This window comes from Hypanus sabinus, chromosome 30 (genome assembly GCF_030144855.1).
Source record: "Hypanus sabinus isolate sHypSab1 chromosome 30, sHypSab1.hap1, whole genome shotgun sequence".
Taxonomy (NCBI): domain Eukaryota; kingdom Metazoa; phylum Chordata; class Chondrichthyes; order Myliobatiformes; family Dasyatidae; genus Hypanus; species Hypanus sabinus.
Window position 1 is genome coordinate 36,367,693 of NC_082735.1, and position 27,642 is coordinate 36,395,334.

The 27,642-nt window shown below is 43.0% G+C and overlaps 1 protein-coding gene across 1 annotated transcript in view; it reads left to right on the forward strand.

Moving 5' to 3' along the window:
- The first annotated feature begins 2,110 nt into the window (after positions 1–2,110).
- The window catches only part of LOC132383567 (beta/gamma crystallin domain-containing protein 2-like), a 60,562-nt gene continuing 35,030 nt past the window's right edge, over positions 2,111–27,642 (forward strand). The window contains exons 1-5 of the mRNA XM_059954710.1: positions 2,111–2,328; positions 6,144–8,049; positions 16,534–16,581; positions 22,696–22,814; positions 24,956–25,121. Of these exons, the coding sequence (XP_059810693.1) occupies positions 2,114–2,328; positions 6,144–8,049; positions 16,534–16,581; positions 22,696–22,814; positions 24,956–25,121 (2,454 nt within the window). The 5' untranslated portion in view covers positions 2,111–2,113. The remainder of the gene's footprint in view (positions 2,329–6,143; positions 8,050–16,533; positions 16,582–22,695; positions 22,815–24,955; positions 25,122–27,642) is intronic.

Genomic DNA, 27,642 nt, shown 5'->3' on the forward strand with positions numbered 1-27,642 from the left:
ATTCTCTGCCTGTTCTAAATCAGGGGACCCCAACCTGGGGTCTACGAATCCCCTGATTAATGGTATTAGTCCATGGCATAAAAAAGGTTGGGAACCCCTGCACTAAACACTAAACTTTGCTATCATATTTGTTTCTCCCACTTCCTCTTGCAGCATGCTCCAGAGACCTAATGACCTCTTGTCTCATAAATCTTCAAACGTTCCGTCTTTAAACTTAAACCTACGCCATTCAGTATTTGACTTCATCCTGTTAGTTTATCCTGTAGCACTCAAAGCCAAAATAAATTTATTATTTAAAGTATGCATATGTCACCATATATTTACTTGAGACTCAGTTTCTTACAGGCATGTAAAGGAATTTTCTCATAAATTCATACATGGATTGCAATGGATTTTCAACACTCTGCAGTGTTTTTGTTTTCTGCTTGCAGCTTTTCTAATTGCTATTTTGCACAATTTTGATCAGGCACGTTGACACAGATTGGCTTTATGGCTTACAGCCAAAGAACAACACAGTGCTAATTTGAACTGAACTACACCGAACATTCCCACAAGACTTTGTGGTTTGATGTCTTACTTTTTTGCCGTTTGTATGATTTGTTTTTTGTTTGCACGTCGGGTGTTTGATGTTTTTTCGAACGGGTTCCACAGTGTTTCTATTTTCTGTGTGGCTACTTACGGGAACACGGATCTCAGGGTTAAATACTGCATACATAATAAATGTACTCTGGATCTTTGAATCTTCAAACCAAGACTGATAAACAACCGATGTGCAAAAGAATCAAACTGTCCAAATAAATAATAGTGAGAAAATGAGTCAGGGGCCATTGAAAGTGAGTCTGTAGATTGTGGAATCAGTTCAGAGTACTGTATTGCTGAGTGAATTATCAGCGGGTTAAAGCAACAATGTCCCTGTAGTTTGGCAGGGTAAACTGATAAGACTCCTTTTCCCAGGATGAAGCCAAATACTGAATGGCATTAGTTTTAAGTTTAAAGGGTGAAAGTTTGAAGAGTTATGAGACAAGATTTTTTTTAACACAGAGGCTGGTGGGTGCCTGGAAAATGCTGTCTATGTATCTGTGATTGTCTTTAAAGGTGTAAGTACAGTACAGAGAAACTGTTAGTGGCAGATTGGCCAGCACCCAATGGGCACTGACTGGCAAAAGAAATGGGAGCAGCACCATACATGTTACATAGGTGATCTGGAAAACGTTCAATCTTATGTTCAAAAGGAGTTTGAGAATAATGGGTAGGGAAAAATATCAGGGGAAGAGTGGGAGAATTGAAAGTAGGGACACTGGTAGACAGGGTGGTGAAAAGGGTGCTTTTAGCATGACCTAGTGAGATTTTTCAAGTTTTCTTATGTTTTTGACCCAAATGTACGAAGTAGTTAACCCTGACATTTAAATCTGTATCGCCAAGAGCCTGTCAAATTCTTTCGGCATCTCTTAAGCAATTTAATCTCACGTTTATGACCCTCTTCCGTTCCCTTTCCCCTCCACAGAAACGAAGTTTCCGCTTTACCGAGACCGACCTGAGCGGCGACGGAAGGGCTTTGGAAGATTTGGGTAATCGGAGGGAGGATAAGAAGGGTGTCGCTATCTCGGATTCCTCGACAGCCCTGCCACGGGTGGCGGGGGCCGAGCAGTGGCAGAAGGGAGCGGGGCATTCAGAAGCCAGCCCGGTAGAACCGCCACCCTGCGCACACACACCAGGTCCAGAAGATCCCTGTGAATTAGAGTGTCAGAACCCAGTCTCAAATTCCGGGAGACTCGAGTCACGCCCACTAAAACAAACTAGTTCTTCGGTATTTGATGCACAACAGAACATCCCTGACTGGGCTGAGCACATCTTAAATACTTACCTGGAAAGAGTAGGGTTTACAGATCAAAAATTCCGCAGCTGTTCCGCCCCAGTTTCGGAGGATCATTGTGAATCCTCGACCTCTCTGCCAAGTCAATCCCGAAATAAAACTTCCCAGGTGAGAAAGTCGAGGTTGGAAGTCATCATCACACTCGCCAAAGCGGGAAGTGGTGGGCCGGAGGGGGCACATGGGCATGCGGGCGGCCTAGTTTCCACAGAGACAGGTGGCCGAGGGAGATCACAGGCACCAATGGCAGAAAGTGGAACCTCGAATCCGAGCGAACCTGCGGAGCCAGTCGCCGAGGAATGCCAGAGGAATGCGGCGAATGATCGGGAGCCGCCTCTCGCTGGATCCGGCAGGCAACCTTCGCAAAACCTCTACCCACACGTCTCACCACATCCCAGGTGTCGGGATCCAGGCTTCAGCCGTTTCTTACCGCCGTCGCCCGCCGCCCAGGCTATCAGGTGGGTCCTTCCCGTGTCAACCCGTCCCCCTCTCGTTATTGCTAGACTTCTGTGGTGACTCGAAGCAGCAAGTCTGTTACGGAGTTAAAAATCTGTCACCAACTTCTCCCCGGGGACCACGTCCGAGTTGAGGGTGGCAAAGCTCTCGCCCTGATTACAGCCTTCAAGCAGAGTCTCGTTTAAATCAGCTTGGAGGAAAGCACCTGTCGTGCGGCAGAAAGTTTATTACTTGAGGGGAAGAAGTTGAGATTTTGTGGCGCCGTTTGGCTGGGCTAAAGGGCAGCGGGGCGGGTTAAAGAGGGTCTAGTTTGACCTTAGTGAGTGAAAGGTCACCTCGGTCGTCTTATACAAAGTTTCAGGTATTGAATATCGTTAGGTCGGAGGTGGTTAGTTACTGTGTTCCACTTCTACGGCAGTCTTGAAATACAGGAATCTCCCGTCCCACTCTTGCGCTATGGGTTTGAATTGTTATTAAAAGGATGAAAAGGGGAAGGATAGACGATCACTGCAAGAAGGAAGCATTTAATCTATTTGGCTAAAATGTTCAAACATTTGGTTCCAAATAAAAAATCAGTATTTGTTAACTATGATTGCTCAAGCAGCGAAGGCTGTATTAATCTTACTCAGATTCGGGTAAGCTTTTTAAATGTGCTGATTCGGTCTCGTTCGATGTTGCATTTGAGGAATGTGATCTTAAAGTGAACGGTAGATTAAGGGAGTGAAATAACTGGATATTGTCCAGCAACCATTTTCAACTGATCCGGTTCCTGTGTGGTTCCAATCCATTTTTGCCCAGAGTTTGGTGAGATTGACATTCCAACTCACTTCCGGGGGTCACTCACAAGGAAGGAATTAAATTTGTACATCACTGTTAGTTCTTAAATAATGCGTAGTTAGAGAAATAACCTAATTTAGTAACAGCCTGGTTTCTTTTCCTAATGCTGTCAGATATAAAGTCAATGTTATTTTCTTCTTTGATGTATAGAGAATTAGAGTTATATAGCAGTGAAACAGGCCATTCGGCCCACAACATCGATGCGAACCGCTGAGCACCCATCCATATTAATTCCATCAAGCTGAACTTCATCTCCCCTCCCCTGAAAGACTGCAGCAACTTGGCCATTCGACCAGTGTACAGCAGACAACAAACTGTGCAAATTCAAAAAATTCAAACTGTGCAAATTTCAGTAGAACAGAGTGATCTAGGAATAATGGTGCATAGTTCCCTGAAGGTGGAATCTCATGTGGATAGGTGAAGAAAGCTTTTGGTATGCTGGCCTTTATAAATCAGAGCATTGAGTATAGGAGCTGGGATGTAATGTTAAAATTGTACAAGGCATTGGTAAGGCCAAATTTGGAGTATTGTGTACAGTTCTGGTCACTGAATTATAGGAAAGGTGTCAACAAAATAGAGAGCATACAGAGAAGATTTACTAGAATGTTACCTAGGTTTCAGCACCTATGTTACAGAGAAAGGTTGAACAAGTTAGGTCTTTATTCTTTGGAGCATAGAAGGTTGAGGGAGGATTTGATAGAGGTATTTAAAATTATGAGGGGGATAGATAGAGTTGACGTGGATAGGTTTTTTCCATTGAGAGTAGGGGAGATTCAAACACGAGGACATGAGTTGAGAGTTAGGGGGCAAAAGTTTAAAGGTAACATGAGGGGGTATTTCTTTACTCAGAGAGTGGTAGTTGTGTGGAACAAGCTTCCAGTAGAAGTGGTAGAAGCAGGTTCGGTATTGTCATTTAAAGTAAAATTGGATAGGTATATGGACAGGAAAAGAATGGAGGGTTATGGGCTGAGTGCGGGCCAGTGGGACTAGGTGAGAGTAAGCGTTCGGCATGGACTAGAAGGGCTGAGATGGCCTGTTTCCGTGCTGTAATTGTAATATGGTTATATATGGTTAAAAAGAAAACAAAATAATAATAAATAAACAATAAGTATTGAGAATCCTTGAAAGTGAGTCCATAGGTTGTGGGAACAATTCAATGATGGGGCAAGTGAACAATTCCCTATCTCTTGGATCATTGCCACATGTTGCCTCAACTGGGAGGTACTGTGAAGCAGAATCAAGTTTAATATATTATGAGTTGTGCAATCTACGGTTTTGTTGCAGCAGTACGATGCAGTACATAAAAGATACTTTAAATTACAATAATAAATGTATACATTTATATATTTTTATTTCTATAATAGGTATTATATATTTATAGTAATAATTAAATGAATAGGTAGTGCAAAAATGCTGAGGTGAGTTGCTTCATTGTCCATTCAGAAATCTGCTGGCAGAGGGGAAGAAGCTGTTGCTAAGATACTGAGTGTGTGCCTTCAGGTTCCTCAACCTCCTCGCTGATGGTAGTATTAAGAAGACAGCATGTCTTGATTGATGTGGGCCCTTAATGACTGATGCTGCCTTTTTGAGCTATTGCTTTTCAAAGATGTCCTTGATGCTGGGGAGAGTGGTACCATGAGGGAGCTGGCTGACTTTGCAAGCTTCTTCAGCTTTATCCAATCCTGTGCAGTGGCCCCTCCATACTGAATGAAGTTAATTTATTTCAGTCAGTACAAACATATCAAAAAGCATCATTTACAATGATGATTTCATAGGACAAAATTACAACAAAAAACATAGATATTCTTTAAAACAGACCGAAAGAGGCTGTTATATTAGAGGCTTATAAGAAATGTTTCAATGGGCACATGGATGTGAGGAAGATGTCATGAACGTTGGGCATTGACGTTGTCTAGGTAGAAGGGATTACAATTCAGGGGTTTTTGATTTGCCTCTCAGCTGGTTCAGCATGACATTGTGGGCTGAGGAGCCTGTCTCTGTGCTGTATTTTTCTATGTTCTATGTTCTAAGTGCAATTTTGTAGTTTAAAACATTCAATCAGTTTGAATTTGCTTTTATTTAATCCGTCTAGCAAGTTTATAAATAGCAAGCTTGGGTGTATTGTTCCTTTATTGTTCTCTCACCTGCAGTAACATTCCTTTTGTAGTCGTCACCAGTCAAGGCCCATTCATTATGTTTCCACCCTCAATCATGTCGCACGGCCTGACCAATTTTGCTTACAGCTTCAATGAAATAGCAGAGGGGCCACTTTGATGAGTATGTGAGAAATTATTGATTATAAATGTAGAGATAGGATTGGTTGAAAGCTCTGAGAGCTGGCACGTTCAAGTATAATTGTCATTCCACCATTCATGAATACCCATGAATACAGCCAAATGAAACAGCGTTCCTCCGGCGCCAAGGTGCAAAACACATAACCAACAGTCATGCACAGCACAAAGCACATATAGCAGTAAACAAAGTCACACAAAAAATATGATCAACTGAATGCCCTGTGATCTGAGCAGATCTGAGAATTGCATCACTTCTTAACCTTGTCTTAAGACTTGGTCTGTTTATCTAATAATGTGTTCCATTTGAAGTATTGTACTTACCTTTCAAGTTGTCAAGTCACTTTTATTGTCATTTCAACCATAACTGCTATGTACAGTACATAGTAAAAGTGAGACAATGTTTTTCAGGACCATGGTGTTACATGACACAGTACAAAAACTAGACTGAACTACGTAAAAAACAGCACAGAGAGAAAAAACAACTACACTGGACTACAGACCTACCCAGGACTGCATAAAGTGCACAAAACAGTTCAGGCATTCCAATAAATAATAAATAGGACAATAGAGCAGTAAGGTGTCAGTCTAGGCTCTGGGTATTGAGGAGTCTGATAGCTTGGGGGGAGATCATGCATCTCAAGGCTCCTGGAGAACTGTGTTATATCTTTAGAAATTTGTTTTCTCAGGAAACCTGAGCTTCAGAAGCTGGCCAGCCTGCCGGAGCCCCTACAGCAAGCAGGAGGTTTAGTATTCAGCTGCAAGCAAGGGGAAGGTGACACCAAGATCATGAGCACTAACAGCAAAATTGTCCCTGAGATTGACCTGTACCCATCCAGTGTCGAGCCTTCTCAACCTGCAGGGAACGCTAACTTTGCACAAACAGCAAACACTACCACTCTGCTAAACACCAATGGAGGTCTTGGCGATGGTGAGAATGGAAATTCGGAGAACTCCTTGCAGCCAAGACAAGAAGGTGTGAAGCATAAAATTTATAACCTGTTCGTTAAGGATGAAAGATTTGTGAATGGAGTCGACCCAACCACAACAAGTGACAGCAACAATCAGAAGATTTTCTCTTTGCTAGACAATCCAACATGGAGTGGGAGTTTGGAAAACCAGAGTCCCATGAATTCACTCATCTTTATTGGGACAATTGGGCAGGAACCTTCCCAGCAGCCTGGCAAAGACCCTCGACATGATGGAAGTGATGCTTGGAAGTATGTGAATTCTTCTGGATCTGCTCAGCAGATAGGCACTTTGCACCAACAAAGCCCTGACCGGAATGGTCGTATTGCTGAAACTGTTCCTTCGCTGAACACTGTGGAAAGTGGATCTCAAAAGGTAAAATTGGATTCTGTACCGTACAGCTCTCTTGTCAGTCTCCAAGAGGGACTGCTACAAAATACTGTAAACTTCCCCAAAGAGTCTATGAAAATGCAAACTGCTGAAACCCTGATGCTCACTTCTCAAAGTACGCTGCTGCAAAAACCTACGGATAATTCAGAAAAATTAAAGATTGAAAGCTCCTCAATGGTGAATCCAGGGCCTCAACGAGAAGCCCTCAAATTCTCATATGAGAGTACAGGATTAGGAGGAAATAGAGTTCAACACCTTCATCTACCTGGAAGCCCCTTGAATCAGCTATCACCCGATGATGCCGTCTTTCAAAGTAACATGAAGAATAGTCTCACAAATGCCCTGGATGACTCTGAAAGTCAGTCAGAAATCGATGGCTTTGTCGATACTATTCGTAAGTTGGATGTTCCCGTACTCTTGAGTCGTAATAAAAATGCAAGGAACCAGAGACCTCATTCCCTCACTTCTCCGTTTTCCACACTGCCTCCCATTGAAGAGGATCAAACTAATCCACTACTTTCTCCATCTTCATCAATCACCGAGGAGCCACCAGAAACACCAGAGGCAGCCGAGCCTGTGGCAGTTGATGGAAAACTTTTGGCAAGCTCGCCCATCCAACCTGTTTTGGAACCTCCAAAAAAAAATTTCTCAAAGATATTGACAGACAATGCAAGTCTCACTCCTGGGCAGATGATGAAGATGCAGCTTGAGGAGAAGTTGGAAATTGGACCCCAACGTGCTTCTGTTCAGAACAGCATTGTCTTCCAATCTTCTTTTTCTGGGAGAACCAATTTAGATGACACTGCAAGTTCAGAAGGCACTGAAGCCCTCATTGGAGACAGCATTCGATCTAGGATTAGCAACAGTTTCTTGTATACCTTATATCACAATCCTACAGAATCTTTCTCTAGCAGGTCACTTGATCTCTCAACAACTAAAAAGCAAATCAGTGCAGCGCCAGCAACGTTACAAAATAGACTGCAGAGAAGCCTGTCACAAGAGAATGTTCCCACAACAACAGAAGCTTTGGATAAACTATCAACACTAACTTCATTTGCCCCATCATCCAATGAGAGTTTGGGCACTAGAAGGACTAACCTTCCATTCAGCATCCCTGAGAAACCGATACCTGGATTCACTTGTCGGTCAGATAGTGGACAGGATCTTCGGAAGAATAGGATTTCTCTTCCTTCTAAAAAGAAACCCAAAAAACTGACAGCTTTTCCAGATGGATGGGTGAGTACATTATATCTGTCCTTTAACTCTATTTTTATATAATTCTTTGTGTTTGTTCAATGTTTTTGTTGCATGTTGCACCAACACACTACAAGAGCAAATAGTTTTCACCACATTGCGTCCAGATATAATCGTCTGGTCTGACACCAGTAGAGAAGTAGTTATTGGTAAACTCACAGTCCCCTATGAAGCCCATGAGCACAGGTTAACCAAGTATGCAGAATTAAGATCGGAGTGAGAGACAGAGGATGGAAGGTCTCATGCTATCCATTCGAAGTAGTGTGCCGTGGCTTTACTGCATTCACTTTCCAGAAGAGGCTGCGTGACCTTGGCTTCACTAGAAGAGAGATCAAGTCAACCAGCAGGGCTGTAGCTGAGGCAGCAGAGGCAGGATCAGCATGGGCGTGGACCAAGTACGTCCAGAGGGGCAGATAGTCGGACAGTGTATCCATCTTTTGCAAACCCTTCAGTAGATGCGTGGACACCTGAAGAGTAGACTATCTGTTGGATGGAAGCGACCAACAACTCTGATAGAGGCAGATGCCAAGTCGTTAAGCACATCAGTGGGAGGTGGTGCTTTAACACTGCTGGCCCACCACCTCGAGGGAGTCTTGATCATAAGCGGGCCGAAACTCCTGAAGACAGGTGGCAGATCAACTGATGATAGCACAGGACAGCTAACATCTTAGTCCAGGTGTGTTTTCAATTCAATTATATATATATATATATATATATATATACATATAAAAATATAGATGGCAAATAAGGTTGAGGTGAGAACTTCCCTCACCAGCAGTAAATATATATATATAGTTATTGATCAAAGATTCCAGACAATTTCTGATTATCTGCTGGACCACAGCCTTCCTTTGAACCCTTGCATCTGTCCTTTAATTTCACACCATTTGCAAATGTTGATATTGACTCCCTATTAACTAATTAAATCCTCTCCGCACCTTGTTTGGTGCATCTTGTCTTTAGTGCTTGCCTTTTTTTAATGAGGTCAAATAGCCAGCTTGATGCTCAACCCAGCACAGATTCGAACTGGCCGGACTCGAACCAGGGAACACTCACCTCAAGGTCTGGTGCAGATGCCGTTACTCCACCAGCTGGCTATCGGCTCCCCGTGGCCCTGTAGAAATCAATTCTGTATTTGATAAGCTCAATTAATTCTCTTTTATCTGAGCGTACCTTTAATTCCAAGAAATTTCCCCTTTGCAAGAAGTCTTTTTACTTGTCATTTGATCAAGTAATTTGATTTTCTGTCGCTTGATGAGATCCCAGAACTGTAAATATTGATTTTATACTGAGCTATTTGCTACCATATATAACTTGAGAAAAGATGAATGATGGAATTTGCTGGGTACAACTTATTAGATTCACATATATCTAATACGAGTTTTCAAGTGATAGCTGAATTCTAATACTGGTTTCTCCCTTACAACAAAAGGTTTTCTGGTCAGAACCTATCAGAAGGGATGGCTTCACCTACATCCATCCACAGAAATGTAATGACTAGGCAAAAGAAGCAGATGCTGGAAATCTAGAGAAATGTGCACTACGTGCTGGGAGAGCTTAGCAGGTCAGGCAGCATCTATGGATGTGAATAAACAGTCAAGGTTTTGGGCTGAGACCCTTCATTCGGACTGAAAAGGAAGGGGGAAGAAGTCAGAATAAGGTGGTGAGGGGAGGAGAGGGAGAAGTACAAGGTGGCAGGTGATAGGTGAAAATGGGGGGGGGTTTGAAGTAAAAAGCTGGAAAGTTGATTGGTGAAAGAGAGAAAGGGCTGGGGAAGGGGGAATCTGATCAGAAAACCATGGAAGAAAGGGAAGGGGGTGGAGCAGCAGAAGGAGGTGATAGGCAAGTAAGAAAAGAAGGTGTGAGAGGGAAACAAGAATAGGAATGGTGAAGGACAGATAATTACTGGAATTTCGAGGAATCGATGTTCATGCGATCAGGTTGGAGGCTTCCCAGATGGAATATGAGGTGTTGCTCCTCCTGATTGTGGCAGTAGAGGAGGCCATGGACCGACATGTCAGAATAGAAGTAAGAGGTAGAATTGAAAAGGGTGTCCAGTGAGAAATCCTGCTTTGTGTGGCGGTAGAGCAATGGTACTCGACGAAGAGGTCTCCCAATCTACGTCAGCTCTCACCGATGTACAGGTGGCCACATCGGGAGCACCAGATACAATAAATGACCCCATGAGGTTCACATGTGAAGTGTCGCCTGACCTGGAAGTAATGTTTGGGGCCATGAATGGTGGCGAGGGGGGAGGTATAGTTGCAGATGTGGCACTGTTCTGCGTGCAAGGATAAGTACCAGGAGGGAGATCAGTTGGGGGGGGGGGGGGGGAGGGATGAATGGACAAGGGAGTCAAATAGGGAGTGATCCCTGTGGAAAGCAGAAATTGGTCGGGGGGGGAGGAAAAGATGTGCTGGTTAGTGGGAATCCGTTGGAGATGGCAGAAGTTATGGAGAATTACGTGCTGGACGCAGAGGCATGTGGGTGGTGGGTGAGTTCAGAAGAAACCCTATCCCTGGTATGGCAGCTCTGATGAGTACTGATTAAGCCATAACCCCAGGCTGAACCAGGTGGCAAAGCTCTCAAATAGCTGAAGTGTTTGTGATTGTCTCCATCACTTTTTAAATTGTTTTTAACTCAAATAGATGATGTTTGTAGAGGTTCTGTAGAACCACATTCCTGGGGCCAATGAAAGATTAACCCATGCATGAAATAGATTCCAGGAACAACTGCATTAATTCTGAGAATTGATCATTGTTGAATATCTGATACATCGTACAGTACTCTAGCAGGTAATTATTCAGCAGGTATGTGGCTTGGGGAGTGCAAATAAGTACTCTAAATTGTGATGTGAGATTGAGATCAGAATTTTGACTGACTACCTGCTGGAATGTTTAATGAGGTTTCTTAGATGATATCACACCATCATGTAGATTTACAAACGTTGAATATTTTCAAAGACGTTTCATCGCATAATCTCTCATGCTTTTTGGCCCACTTCCAGAGTCTTTACTAGTCACTTAATATGATCATCTTCACCCTCACACAAACAGACTGAGAAGCCAATAGATCTTTCCTTATCCAATTGGATATTTCTCAACTTTATTCAAACCTATCATTGTTCCACCATTTTTAATATCTGAGGTGAATGGTTGATGGGGTCAAGTCCTGATAGAAAATCGTCTCTGTAACATTGTAAGACCGTTCCCCTCAATAATAAATATACTGCTTTGGATACTGTTGGGGAGGGGAAATGACCTACCGAGTAAAGGTCACAGTGACCAGGTCTCTGCTCTAAGTTTGGTGCTATGGCTCAGAAGGGAATGGGGAGAAGAGGACTGCAGTAGTGACAGGGATTCACAGACAGAAGCATGAAAGAGACACCCAGGTGGTATGTTGCCTCCCAGATGCCAGGGTCAGCAATGTTTCGAATCAGGTCCTCAGCATTATAGAGGGGGTGGTTGAACATCTGGATGTCGTGGTACATGTTGGCACCAATGACATAGGTAGGAAAAGCAATGAGGTCCTGAAAAGAGAATCCAGGGTGTCCGGTGGGATTCTGAAAAGTAGAACCTCAAAGGTAGTAATCTCTGGGTTACACACTGTGCTGTGAAGGTAAGAATAGGATGGTTTGGCAGATGAATGTATGGCTGAAGAATTGGTGTAAGAGGCAGGGGTTCAGATTCCTGGATCATTGGGATCTCTTCTGGGGAAAGGACAGGTTATACCTGAACTCAGGGGGTACCAATATCCTTGTGGGCTGGTTTGCTAGAGCTTCTGGGGAGAGTGTAAACTAACTTGACACAGAGATAGGATTCAGAGTGATAGGGCAGAAGATGGGGCTGCTGGTGTACAAGTAGATACAGTGTGCAGTGAGATTGTGAGGAAGGATAGACAGATAACAGGACAGAAATGCAGTGGAATGGGGTGAAGTGTGTATTTGAACTAAACAGTAGTTTCAGCAGTTTGGAAAAGTGGAAATAAAGTAAAAGTGAAGGAGACTGCAGTAGAGATTATGAAAGTCGGCAGGGAAGGCCAAAAAGGTCAAAAAGTTTAGAAAGGGAAAAGAATTTAACTTCCAGTAACAAAGGGTGATGAATTCAGAACTGAAAATTTTATATTTGAATGCACACAGTATATGGAATATGACCTTGCAGTGCAGCTAGAAATTAAGAGGTACAACTTTTAGGACATCATTGAGCGACATGTCCTGCAAATTGATGGTGCATTTCTTGGCAATGCACAGACAAAAAGACAAATATGTGCACCAAATCTAGTTTATCATTCCACCAATTGAACAGTGGAGGACAGCTCCGATGGGAGAGGCTAGCCCCCAACTGAGCACAAAAGCCATGCCACAAGGCCTTCGGTGTCTCCTCTCCTGGACTGCAGCAGCAGACAGGCCCACGGCTTGAGACCTAGTCCCTCCTACAACCGAGGCCACACAGTTCCCCTGCCATTTGTTTGGGTTACCAAACAAGGAAAACAGACCTGCAGCATCTTACACTGTCAATGCCCAACAGGGTCTTGCAATCTCAAGAGAAATGTCCAAGACAATCACCCGTGGTTATACTGCACACCACCTTGGTGCATCAACTCTGATACCTTTGATGCTTTCCATTAGCAGGAAGCACCCCGTCCAGCACCTCTGCCAATGGGCGAGTCACTGATGGGGTAGATTTGCTGTACCCTAAGATTTTGGAGACCAGCATTGTCCTTGGATTGCAAAAATGACATTTAACAATGGAAAAAAGCACCTTTAGCTGGTTCCCAAGAGGCAGCTGCATCTGAACGCGCCACCATCTCACCAGAAGATCATAGTTGGAAGCTTAACATCCAAGGATAAACATTGTCACCAGCAACCAATCAGAAAAGGACACCTTTATTCCCATTCTTGGCCTCCTGCCAGTGAGCAGAACTTGTATTCATGCCAGTATCTTTTTTGTAATACCATAGGTTCTTGTCTTACATAGCAGGCTCATGTGTGGCACCTTATCAAAGGTCTTCTGAGACTCCAAGTAAACAACATCCATTGACTCTCCTTTGTCTGTCCTGCCTGTTATTTCATCAAATAATTCCTTCAGGATAGCATTCTGACTCAGACGTATTTTATCATGTGCCTCCAAGTACCCAAAACCTCACTCTTAATAATGGACTCCAACATCTAACCTACCACTGAAGTCAGCCTAACTGGCCTATAATTTCCTATATTCCATCTTAAAGAGTGGAGTGATATTTGCAATTTTCCAGATGGAGTGTAGTCCATCTGGTCCAGGTGAGTTATCTACCATCAGACATTTCAGCTGCCATGCACCTTCTCCTTAGTAATGGTGCCCACACACAATTCTGCCCCTGACACTCTCCAATTTCTGACATCCTGGTGCCTCTTGAGAAGACGTTGCAACAGGATGTCTGAATAATTTAATTTCATTTCTTTCATGCCATTATTTCCTGTCTGATTTCCCTAATTTCTTGAAGATGCCCAGCACAACGTTAACGTCACATGGCTCTATAAAACATCTGATGATGTCTTAAAGCCACTTAAAATCATAGAATCATAGAAAAATTCAGCCCAGAAACAGGCCATTCAGCCCATCTAAACCATGATGAGCCATGTAAACTACTTACACCCATCAAATTGCACCGGAACCATAGGTCTCCATACTCCTACCATCCATGTACCTATCCAAACTTCAATGTTGGATGCACCACTTGCTCTGGCAGCTTGTTCCATACTCTCACAATGCTCTGAGTTAGGTTACTTCCTTCTGACAAACTCCACAGATGAAAACATGGACAGTGATGTTTGTGGCATCAATGATGTCCAATCTATGCTAATGTCTGCACTTACCAAATTGCAACTCCCCAAGCAACAGCTACCCCCATATTTCCTACCAGTGACATTTCTTTAAGCACCTATCTAGACCAAAGGTTCCCAACCCAGGGTACACAGAGTCTTCAGTTAATAGTAGAAGTCCGTAGCATAAAAATGGTTTGGAACCATTGATCTAGGCAGAGAGTATTCACCATATATTTGATTATGAGATACATGTATCATTGGGTCTATTCCTGCTTCTTTTCTCCTCCACGATGAATCCTCATGCCAAGACACAAATAAGAGAAAATCTGCAGATGGTAGAAATCTGAGCAACACACACCAAATGCTGGAGGAACTCAGCAGGCCAGGCAGCGTCTATGGAAAAAAGCACAGTCGACGTTTTGGGCTGAAACCCTTTGGCAGGACTGGAAAAAAAAGCCGAGGAGTAGACTTGAAAGATGGGGAGGGGAGAGAGAAATGCCAGGCGATAGGTGAAACTTAGAGGGAGAGGGATGAAGCAAAGAGCTAGGAAGTTGATTGGTGAAAGAAACAGAAGGCTGGGGAAGAAAGAAAAAAGGAGTGGGGTGGGGGAGGAGCACCAGAGGGAGGTGATGCATGGGCAAGGATCTAACATGAGAGGTGGACAAGGGGATGGGAAATGGTGAAGGGAGGTGGGGGGAGGCATTACTGGAAGTTTGAGAAATCAATGTTTTTGGTGGTGGGATCCAGTTGGAGGTGGCGGAAATTTTGGAGAATTATGTGCTGGACTCGGAGGCTGATGGGGTTGTAGGTGAGGACAAGAGGAACCCTATCCCTAGTAGCTTGATGAGAGGATGGGGTAAGAGAAAATGTGCATGAAATGGAAGAGATGTGGTAGAGGGTAGTGTTGATGGTGGAGGAAGGGAAGCCCCTTTCTATGAAGAAGGAGGACACCTCCTTCATTCTAGAATGAAAGCCTCATCCTGAGATTAGATGCGGCGGAGACGGAGGAATTGAAAGAAGGGGAAACCCCAACAGCCTCCATGTCCAACACATAATTCTCCAAAACTTCCACTACCTTCAACTGGATCCCACCACCAAACACATCTTTCCCTACCCCCCACTTTGTGCTTTCCGCAGAGATCACTCCCAATGTGACTCCCTTGTCCATTCGTCCCTCCCCACTGATCTCCTTCCTGGCACTTATCCTAGTAAACGAAACAAGTGCTACACCTCCTCCCTCACTACCATTCAGGGCCCCAAACAGTCCTTCCACGTGAGGCGACACTTCACCTGTGAGTCTATTGGGGGTCATATACTGCATTTGGTGCTCCCAGTGTGGCCTCTTGTATATTGGTAAGACCCAACGTAGATTGGTAGACTGCTTCACCAGCATCTACACTCCATCCGCCAGAACAAGCGGGATCTCCCAGTGGCCACCAATTTTAATTCCACTTCCCATTCACATTCCAATATGTCCATCCATGGCCTCCTCTGCTGTCGGGATAAGGCAACACTTAGGTTGGAGGAACAAAACTTTATATTCTGTTTGAGTAGCCTCCTTCTTAATAGCATGAACATCGATTTCTCAAACTTCCATTATTTCTTTTCTCCTCCTTGCCCTTGGGCAAATGATATGAAAACCTGAAAGCCACCAGTTTCAAGAACAGTTTCTATCCTGCTGTTATCAGACTATGGAATGAACTCTTTTTACAATAAGGAGGACTCTTGACTTTACAACTATAATGAGTTCTTCAGGCCTATGTGCGGCACCAGAGAGCACTGGGCTCCAAGGTCTTTAGAGCACCTGAGTTGGTAAATTGTGGTTTAATGAAAGAGTTACAGTTCATCAGAAACCTGATGGTAGAAGGGAAGAAGCAGTTCCTAAAATGTTGAGTGTGTGTCCTCAGGCTCCTGTACCTCCTTGATGGAAGAGATGAGGAGACATGTTCTGGGACATCATCATCATCAATGTCATCATGTGCCATGTGGTCTGATGTGGGTGATTATGGTCTAAGACGATGATTGATCTTGGTAATTTTTTTTTTGCCATTGCCTTCTTCTGGGCAGTGTCTTTACAAGGCAGGTGGTCCCAACCATTATCGATACTCTTCAGAGGTTGTCTGCCTGGCATCAGAGTTCGTAAATCAGGACTTGTTACACGCATCGTACCCATCCATCTACTACCTGTTACATTAGCTTCACGTGGTGCTGATCGAGGTGGGGGGGAGGGGGCTAAACAGGTCGAACACCTTGCCCAAGGGTGACCTGCAGGCTAGTGGAGGGAACGAGCGCCTTATACCTACTTTGTCAGAGATGTATGTCTACCCCACCACTCCAGTCCTGGGTAATGGAGGTCCTCAATGATGGATGCTGCCTTTTAGAGGTATTGCATTTTGAAGGTGTGTTGGATACTGGGGAGTCTAGTACCCATGATGGTGCTGGGTAAGTTTTCTTCAACTTTTTCCAATCCTGTGCAGTGGCCCCTCCATACCAGATGGTGATGCAACCTGTTAGAAAGATCTTCATGGAACAGAGATAAAAAGTGAACGTTATTAAGCTACAGACTCATTTCAACACTCCCTACCTAATTTATAACCAGTCACTGATCATCAAGGAGTTCTAATTAAGCAACAGTTTCACCTAATTGTTACCTTGCTTTTCAGAATTTAAAACCAAAAGAACAGGGGAAAATTATCCCACGGCCTGGCAAGGTAAGAAATGTAAACTGCAGGGGAAGGAATGGCTTTGTATTTCTTAAATTCACTGAGTCTAACCTGAATTTTAATGTGCACTTTGCCTTTAATACCTTCCCTTAGTAATTTTGAATCTGCCGCTGAACTGCTGGGAGTCGATAATTTACTGACATTAAGTATAGCAGTCACAAAATGCTGAAAGAACTTAGCAGGCTAGCCAGCATCTATGGAGAGAAATAAAGAGCCAACATTTCAGGCTGAGACCCTTCATCAGGATGAGGCAAAGGGTCTCACCCCGAAATGTCAGCTCTTTATTCCTCTCCATAGTTGCTGCCTGACCTGCTGAGTTCCTCCAGCATTTTGTGTGATTTCCAGTATCTGCAGAATCTCTTATGTTTATGATTTTATATCATAAAGGTCCCTTTCAATTGTACTCCAAAAATAAGGCAAATTCGTGGTGCTCTGAGATAACTGGATAATTTCCTGAGATATATTCCTGCCACTGCCTGCAAGGAGTTTTACGTTCTGCCCGTGACCGCATGGGATTTCCCCGTTTCCTCCAGGTATTCTGGTTTCCTCCCACAGTCCAAAGACATGCTAATTGTTAGGGTAGTTGGTCATTGTAAATTGTCCCGTGATTAGTCTAGGATTAATATCAGGGGAATGCTGGGTTAGGGTTGGAGCAGCTCAAAGGGCTGGAAGGGCCTACACACTGTATCGCTAAGTAAATAAATAAAATTTGGAAAATTAAAACTTTGAATGATTTTCAAAATGTTCTCAAGGCCTTAGATATATTATAGTTTCTGAAATGAGGAGAGTAGATTTATATGGAGATTTGGGAGGATTTAAGTTCATTTTCTTTGGAACAGAGTGGGAAAATGAAGGGTTTATAATGGAGTATGCAAAGAACATTCACCACAGGAAATGTTGGCTAGAGATTTAAGGGTTGGCATTGCATTGCTTCAAAGGGTGATACAGGAAAATAGAAAAGTTTGATTCAGAAGGGGGCAGATGTTTAGAGCTTGAATGAGCCACATGGAGAGGGGATGTTTAAGATCCTTATTCAGCAAAATGAGCTGGCATTCCAAAAGAATCCCTCTGAACTCAGAGTACATTTATTCATTTAAGCACAAAAATAACGGTGGGCGATTAAATATAGTTTCAACTTCACCATTTTAAATGAGGCTCAATTGCCTTTTTTAGAATAGCATCTTTACAATGGGGTGCTGCAATAGCTTAGTGGTTAGCACAATGCTATTACAGCTTGGGGCTTTGGAGCTCAGAGTTCAATTCCCGTGTCCTCTGTGAGCAAGCTTGTACGTTTCTTTCATGGCTTTACTTCCGTTTGCTCTGGTTTCCTCCCACAGTCCAAAGACGGTTAATTAATCATTGTAATTTTTCCTGAGATTAGGCTAGGGTTAAATTGGTGAGATTCTGGGCAGCACAGCTTGAAGGGCTGGGTTAACTGGATTGGCAAATTTGCAGATGACGCCAAGATTGGGGGTGTAGCAGACAGGAAGCCTATCATGGCTTTCAGTGAGATCTGGACCAACTGGAAAAAAGGGCTGAAAAAGGGCAGATGGAATTTAATGCAGACGTGTGCTCAGTGCTCCACTTTGGCAGGAGCACCCAGGGTAGGCCTTATACAGTGGATGGTAGGGCACTGAGGAATGTGGTCGAACAAAGGGATTTGGGAATACTGGTCCATAATTCATTGTAAGTGGCATAACAGGTTAAAAGGGTCATAAAGAAAGCTTTTGGCACATTGGCCTTCATAAATTAAACAACTGAGCATAGGAAGTGGGATTTATGTTGAAATTGTATAAGACATGAGTGAGGCCTAACTTGGAGTACTGTGTGTAGTTTTGGTCACCTACCTGCAGGAAAGATGTAAATAGGGTTGAAGGAGTTCAGAGAAGATGTACAAAGATATTGCTAGGTCTGGAAGACCTGAGTTAAATGGAAAATTTGAATAGGTTAAGACTTTATTCTTTGGAACATACACCAGAAGATTGAAAGAGATTTTATAGAGGTATACAAAATTATGAGGGGTGTAGATATAGTAAATGCAAACACAATTTTTCCACTGAGGTTGGGTGGGACTACAACTAGAGGTCAAGTTATGGGTTGAAGGTGAAAAGTTAATGGGAGCATGAGGAAAAATTTCTTCACTCAGAAGGTGGTGAGAGTGTGGAACGGGCTGCCAGCACAAGTGGTGCATGCGAGCCTGATTTCAATGTTTAAGAGAAGTTTGAATAGGTACATGGCCACGGTGTAGGTTGCTAGGAGTAGACAGTTTAAATAGTTTGGCACAGACTAGATGGGCCAAAGGGCCTGTTTCTTTGCTGCGCTTTTCGATGACTGTAAGACCCTGTTCCACACTAAATAAATAAATAAAATAGCCATCCCAAACAGCCTTTGTTTTCCATTGTAGTGTGAGATGACAACACTCTGCAGCCAACAGCATGTACTCATATGGCCAGACTATCCAGTGCCTGATGCCAGGGGCACGTAATGTTTGTCACACAACTGATTAATAATAATTAGAGGTGCGCAGACAATCTGAATTCTGTGGATCAGGTGCCTTCCAGAATGGAAGTAAGGTTGGTAGCCAGTTTGGTGTGCACGTATGCTTGAAGAGATAGATCAAGCAACATCAGCAGAGTACTCCAAAATCTCAGGCCTGTACCACCAATAACAAACTGCTCTGAAAAGCCATCTCACAGGCATTCAATAACTCACTCTCTTGAGATCCATTACCAACCTGATTTTTCCAATTGACCTGCACGTTGAAATCTCCCATAGTGTTGCCCTTTTGCCATGCCTTTTATATTTCCCATTGTAATCTGTGGTCCACATCCCAGCTCCTGTTGGGAGGCCTGTACATAGCTGCCATCAGGGTCCTTTTACCTTTGCAGTTTCTTAACTCAACCCACAAGGATTCAACATGTAGAGAGAATAAATGGTGAGGAAGAAGACTTAGTTTAAGTCTCAAATAGTGAGCTGGAGCTTGAAAAGGGTACAAAGTACATAAGCAATAAAAGATGCTGGTGTGTACAGTTGAGGCCTTGTGGTCTGGAAATGGCATTCATCCTTCTCCAATGATTCACACCTGTGAGAAACCAGAAGATTGAGGAGTGGCTGAACAAAGGTCTTTAAAATGACTGAAGGGTGAGATAGAGATGTTTATGTTTCTGGGGTTGTGGCTGGGGGTGGTCAGAATGAGAGTGGCATTAGTTACTTCAAGGCAAAGCTGGAAGCGTGCATTCAAATAGAGAATCGTGTTGACTGAGTGAGATGAAAAGTTGGGGTCTTGTAAAGGGTTAACACTGGGTTTGAGTTGTTGGCCTGTGTGAACAGCGTCACGGCTGTAAAATTACTGTTAAAAGAATCAGGTTGTTTGCTCCTCTCCTCTTAAAGAAGCATCGCAATTAATTGGTTGCAAGTCCAATGCTTCACAGAGTTTATCACGCAACACTAATGTTCCTTTTTTTAAGAAGCAAAGTTCTGTCCGTTCCTTTCAAATTAGATCAAATAAAGGTGGAACACGAAATGCAACTTTATGACCATTGTAAAGCAATTATGGTCCATCTTACATCATCGAATGCTTTCACCATAAGACCATAAGGCACAGAAGCAGAATTAGACCATTCAGCCCATCAAGTTTTCTCCACTATACCATCATGGCTGATTTATTATCCCATTCAACCCCGTTCTCCTGGTAAGCTTTGACACCCTGACTAATCAAGAATCTACCAACCTCCATTTTAAAGGCTGAATGTCTTGTCCTGCACAGTGTTCATGGCAATGAATCCCACAGATTCCCCACTCACTCATTGAAGAATTTTATTTATTTATTTATTTATGTGGAGATAAAGTCACATCCCATTTAATCCTAACCTAATGATAGGACAATTTACAATGACCAATTATCTATTAATCAGTATATCTTTGGACTGTGGGAGGAAGCCGAGCACTGGGAGAAAACTCATGCATTCCGTGGGGGAGAACGTACAAACTCCTTACAGATGACGTTGGAATTGAACTCTGAACTCCGACACCCTGAGCTGTATTAGCATCGCGCTAAGCACTGCTCTACCGCAGCACCCAATTCCTCCTCACGTTTTGGGTCAAAGCAGTTCTCTCACATCAAAAGAAGGGTTGTAAACTGAATCGAGCTGGTGCACCTAAAGTGAAACTTAGAGCTAAAGGAGAAGAATTATGAGTGTGAGAGATCTGACATGAAAACAAGAAATTGGTGTTAAATGCTGAACCTGTCCGGCAGCACCCTTTGAGAGAGAATTTGCAATCTGAAAAGCAGCCTCTCTGTTTCTCTTTCCACCATTGTTACCTGACTTCCAGCCTTTCATTACCACAGGGAGATCACAGTAGTGTGGCAGTTAGTGCAATGCTATTGTAACCAGTGACATGGGTTCGATTCCTGGCCACTGTCTGAAAGGAGTTTGTATGTTCTCCCCGTTACCCCTGGGGCTTCCTTCATGTGTTCCGGTTTCCTCCCAGAGTCCGTACGATGTATGGTAAAAGATGTTACTAAGCTAATTTGTCACATCGGTGTAATTGGGGGAAGTGGGCTTGTTGAATCAGAAGGGCCCGTTACTGTGTTTTATTTCTAACTAAAGATAAGTAAAAATCTCAGTTTATAAAGCAAGGCTGGCTGGCGTGCAGAATGTCTCTACACTCTGAGCATTTCTAGTGTCTGCACCACAAGGGTGAACTGTAATGCCGTAAAATAAAGAAATCATGTCAATTATTGAAATTGAAATTTATAATCATGCAGAAATAATTGATGGGATGGGATAACTTTATCCCGATGACCTAGAAGTGACCCGAAAGGCGTGTTTAAAATTATGCAGGTGTTTTGATAGTGCGATGTGGAGAAAATGTTTTTACTTACCAGAGTCTGAAACCAGGCAGCAAAACTTTTAAATGGATCACTAATAAATCTGGTGAGAAATTCAGGAAAAGTTTTTTTTTAATTAAACACAGAGATCTTCTGAACTAATCCTTAGAGCAGAATATTACTGCCACTGACTCATGTATTTAGGCATGGAGATTTAAATAAACTCTCACCAACCTCGAAGTACCTGCTCAATACACTGACAGAGTGGTGAGAACGGGGAGCTCAAAAACCACATCGTGTGGTTGAGCTGAACAGAAGTTATACAATTATTATGAGATGGAAGGAAGCTTTTTTGGCCAGTTCCAGGTAGAGTAATCCCCTCAGTTCCATTCCTCATGCTGTCCTGCAGCTTTGCAAATTATTTTCCCAGAACTGCTTATCCAGTTTTCCTCAGTAGGCACAGATCCATTCTGTTTCCATAGAACATGGGACAGGGCAGCACAGGAACAGTTCCCTTGGCTTACAATGTTGTACCGAATCAGCAAAAGAGTAAATCAAAAACCCCCAAGAACTAATCTCTCGTACTTACACAATGTCTATATCCCTCCATCATCCTTGTGCCTATATAAGTGCCTCTTAAAAGTCTCTAATTGATTTGTCTCAAACATCACAGCAGATCACCACTCTCTGAGTAAAAAACTTACCCCTCACATCCCCTTTGAACCTACCCCCCCTCACCTTCAATGCATGCCCTCTGGTATTAACCATTTCTGGGAAACAGATACCCCCTGTCCACTCTATCTATACCTCTCATAGATCGTATAAGCCTCTATCAGATCTCCCCTCAGCCTCCAGAGAAAACAATCCAAGTTTGTCCGGCCTCTCATGATAGCACATGCCCTCTAAAGCAGGCAGCATCCTTGTAAGCCTCTTCTGCACTCGCTCCAAAACCTCAACATCCTTCCTGCAGTGAGGCGACCAGAACTGTGTGCAATACTCTAGATGTGGCCTAACCAGAGTTATATAGAGTTGCAGTTCCACTCCGTCAAACCAGTGAGTTTCATATCATAACTGCTGTCTGAGGTAAAAAAAAGTTCCTTGTGCAAAAGAAGTTAGGAGATGTGACAGGATGCAATGATGTGTAGTGCACTGAGATGTACGTGGTATAAACTGTGGTCCAGACTGGTTGGACTAAAGGGCCATCTGTGTGACTGATGACCGTTCACGGCTTCTCATTACCTTCTGTCTCCCAAACTGATATCGGGATTTAGATGATCATATTCGACAAGCCGAACTTGTCTGGTTTCAAGAGAGAAATTAGCTGTGACGTCACCGATTGTATGTCCTGGCCGTTTCCAGCTGTCATTTCCATAAAGGTTATTCGAGGATGGTAAGTCCAATTGGCAATTCACAATTAGATGTTTACAGTACATTACACTTGTTTGAAGCAAGATTAACCACACATTCTGGTTTCTCTCCTCATGCCCCAATAGATATTGATTGTTTTATTAATAATTACTATTTGTGGGTGGCTAATTTGGGCTGCATCCGAACATTCAGGTGTTTCTCAGTCTCCTCAGGACCAGAAATGGCAGACAGGAAGTGTATGCACATCCCTGGAAAGAAGTACTCTCTGCTCTTTTGGAAAAGAGCAAGTGGCAAGCATGAAATATGAGTTAGATTGTCTGCATAGTGACCCACAAGGTCTGGTGTCCACAAGGAAATCTACTTCCCTCGTCACACATACTGTTACTGTGTGCTCCCCGCGCCTGGCTTCTTGATCAGGCATCCATGGTCCAAAATTCAAAAGCATCCCAAACTGTGCTATGACATCCAAGCAGGTGTTTAACCCTAAGTTTAGACCTGAAGAAGGGTCTCAGCTAGAAGCATTGAATGTTTATTCATTTCCACGGGCGCTGCCTGATCTGCTGAGTTCCTCCAGCATTTATTGTGTTTTGCTTTGGATTTCCAACATCTGCAGAATCTCATGTTTATCTTTAGCCCTTCACTGTGTTAATAGTTTGCTGTATGGCACAGTGGGGTTGACACAATACCGTAGTGGTTCGCAGGATGCTATTACAGGTCAGGGCATTGGAGTTCGGCATTCAATCCTGCATCCTCTGTAAGGAGTCTGTACCTATGGAATGGATGGGCTTTCCCTCGGTGTTCTGGTTTCCTCCCACAGTCCAAAGACATAGCAGGGAGGTTAAATGATGATTGTAAGTTGTCCTGTGATTGGGGTGGGGTTAAATCAGGGCTGTCAGATTGTTGGGCAGCATTACTCAAAGGGCTGAAAGTGAAGTTAATACATCAGATCTCAGAGATTTCCTCATAGACACCAGGCCTCATAGGTAGCCAGGCAGCCTATTCTGTGCTGAATCACTAACTAAATTAACAATTCTCCAGTATACCCATGCTTAAACATCTGAAACACATAGAATCGCTGTCTTGTCACAGGACAGAAAAAGTCTGTTTTGTGATGATTAAGTGATGCGATTTAGAATATTTGAAAACCTTGCCCGTTTTAGTGACTGCCGCTACATATTCCTCTGCTCTGATCTACAGCAACTGTTTAGTGAGAACCTTCTCCAGAAGGCCACTTCCCATCTGATTACAGCCAAGAAAACACCCTTAATATAACCATATAACCATATAACAATCACAGCACGGAAACAGGCCCATCTCGGCCCTCCTAGTCCGTGCCAAACTCCTAATCTCACCTAGTCCCACCTACCCGCACTCAGCCCATAACCCTCCACTCCTTTCCTGTCCATATACCTATCCAATGGCAGATGGTAGGTAATTGTCCTCCTCCCTTTTTGACCAAAGGGAAATGTTAGAAAGTTTAGTCTAAATGTATTTAATTGGAGTTCATTCTGGAGTAGTCGGGGGAGTATCTCTTTATTCACGTGCAGCATGCATGGTCTGCGTGAAAGCACGCACCGCATTCCGAACTTCCCTCAAAGATGATGTCGAATGTACTGGCTCTCTTTCAGGAGTATTGACCCTTCTCCCTTGCAGCTATTCACCTGCTCCATGCCTGCAATGGGGGCTCTGCTTCCAGTGGCGTTCTCCAGCATCTTCCCTTGTGCCCTGCTCTGCAGCTTCTGCCAAGAGACCCAAAAAAAACCAGACTACTGTCCTTCGTAAAACTCTTGCCCACAGCTCTCCAGAACCTTCTCTCACATCCCACAATCCTGATTGGCTGACACGCATTCCTAACTCGGACAACATGGTTTCTTATCTTTAGCTGAAGACAAAACACTCTTTCTTGCAGGACACATTGATTTTACAGAAAACTGCTGAAATAAAATCCATCACAGCGTGGCAGTAGTAGAAATCTTAACCAGGGTATTACACATTCAACACATTTTACATATGACCTGATCATCAGAAGTCTAAATTTTAACAAAGAGTACATGGTATTCACTAAGGCAGAAAAGGCGATTTTATTTACAAAGGGACCTGTCACTCAATACCTGATGGCCATCTAACCATAAAAAACTTGCCTGATGCTCTGATCTTCCTCAGCTGGGTGATATATGAGAAGCCAGAATATAAAGGAAAGAAGATCTTCCTCACAGAGGAAGAGGTAGAATTGGCAGACCCGTGGGCAGAGGAAAAGGAAGAAGATCAAGATTCCAAACCACCACCTACCAAACCCATAGTCATCGGTTCCCTTCGGAGAGCCGTCAGGGTAAGAGAAGTTCAAAGAAATATTTAACAGTACATTTGTCAAGTTAATTTTCAAGGTCGTCCTGAACATGTACTGCACAGTTCAGTTATGAATAGCATGCTAGAACACTTTATGTGTCGATTCTGCCATGCCACACCATATTCTATAATCTGCTTTCAGTTGACAACGTCAGTATTGTTATGTATGGCATGATCTGTTGTGGTAGCATGTAAAAGAAATGATTTTCACTGCATCTTCTACATTAATGAAGCTGATACCAGTTTTAAAGTGAAAGGCTGATAAGATGGTAGTGTATTCAATCACTGCAGATTCTATCGGGTCAACCAAAGGTGGTATTGTCCTTTTTAAATGTATTTTTTTATGCTGGAATTAAGAGTTTGAAGTAGTGCAGGTGTACCCCGTCTGTACATTGCATTTTAGTGGAGACGCTAGAGGAGCTGGAACATTGCGGATCGAGCTGCTGTTTGTGAGTATGTGGTTCACTGCACTGCATCCTCTTTCAGCAAGGTAGGAGGATGGAAATGCAATGAAGAGCAGTTTGGCTCTTCTCCAAAGACCTAGAAACTTCATATGACAGTGTAGCCACATACCATAAAAGCTGACACTTTTGAAAAGCATTTTTGCTTCTTTATCATTCTGAATTTGATGATTTCTTCCTGCAAGTTTTCTTCCTGTTGTTTCACCTTGCAAAGAAATGGGTTAATTACCCAGTCTGGAATTTCCAGATCATTCAAATCATTGAATCAATTCTAGAAATCCTTCTTCAGTGGCTGCAGGTGTAAGCAGTACTCTTGCAAATCACCATCTGTGAAACAGAGTGCTATACTTTCCATGCAAGAAAACTGTGAGAACATTCTTCTTCCAATGTTTTGCTTATATATTTCCAATTTTCCGATAAAAGTGGATACTGCACTTTTTGCCTGGATTAAATTGAAATTCTCACCCTGCAGTTTCATAGTTAGAATGTTCATTTTGTCATACAGGTATGCCATGTTTCCGTGTAGAAGTTCAATCTTGTTTCCCAAGCTCGTCGACTTCGAGCAAAAATTCAGCCACAGTGTAAAAAAGATCAAAGAAATGTTTTAAGCAATAGCCTTTTGACAGCCAACACACTTGCAGAAGCAAGTGTTCAAACGCTTCATTGCTATCTTGGCAAAACTGGTGAAATATTCTGCTTTTTAATGGATGAGCTTTAATTTTGTTGATAGCAGATATAACATGAGTCATGCTTGAAAAGTTACGTCACTGGCTGAGGTTTTTGGCTGTGAGAAGTTGGCAATGAATTACACAATGGATTGCAAACAGATTTGGAATTTCTTTTCTCACAAGTGCCACTAAACCAGCATGGTGACCTGTCACATATGGTGCTCTATCTGTTGCACAAGAAATCATGTTCCTAATCAGAATACTTTTATCCTCAATATATATTTTGAGCTCATTGTAGATTGATCCTCATTGAGCACTTCTGATACAGCAGACGTTATTAATCTTTCAGCAATCGTATGTTATTTTCCACACTTTGCTATCATTTTGGAAATGTTATAAGAAGCAATGAGACCACTATCAAGGTCATTTTTAGCTCTCTTGGCAAATGATTCGCGTGTTCAACACTTTTCAAATGCTGCTTTCATCTTCTGGAACTGAGTAATACCATAAGTAGCCTATCCAAGGTGTCTTTTACAGAAGTGTTCCTGCAATCTTGATGGTTTCATGGCTTCATTAGACAGTACAGTATTACAAATAAGACACATGGGTGTCACTGATCTGATGGGAACAGAATAAAACCATATCTCTGGTATGTAACATTGTATTGATGCACTTTCTGTAGCTTCTGTTTCTTAGCAGGATTAGAATTCAAGGCTTCACCACCTTCAGGCTCATAGAGGTCTCACTGTACATATTTATCCATCATTAACAGGGTTAAGTTAAAATTAAAAATTAACACAAACAAGGAATACCTATTGGATGTTGATGACGCCAGCGAGTTGGCACAAATGGAATGATGGTAGCGTTGTGCAAAGTAACGGCGAGGCAAAGATGAAGATGATCACAATTGCAAATATTACATTGACCAGGATTCAGATTGGCACCTGAATGTTAGTCAGGATTGAGCTGGTGTTTGGCAAGTTACTTTTAGGCTATGCCAATTAGTACGACTGACCAATCACATAAGGTCTCATAATCCGCAAAGATGGTTCTTGACTGAAGGTCACTTTGAACACAAGGGGAATCCTCTGGGTCAGCAAAGTCACTGTTTGTTTCCAGCCAGCGTTGTACCATTGCACGGCCTGTTTTCTGTGTATCTGTAGAGAAAGTTGAGAGGGTGTACTTGACTTACCAACTGTTAAATTGCATCTCATTCCAGGCTGCAAGGCAAAGGGAATTATTGGGCACCCTGGCTGCTAATTTATGCATCCCCAATAACGTCTGTTTGGTTGGTAGGGTTGGATGAGATTGCAGAGATTCAGATGCGCTGTGACAATGAGTGCTCACCGCCTGCAGAGCTATGGTTCTTCCTGTG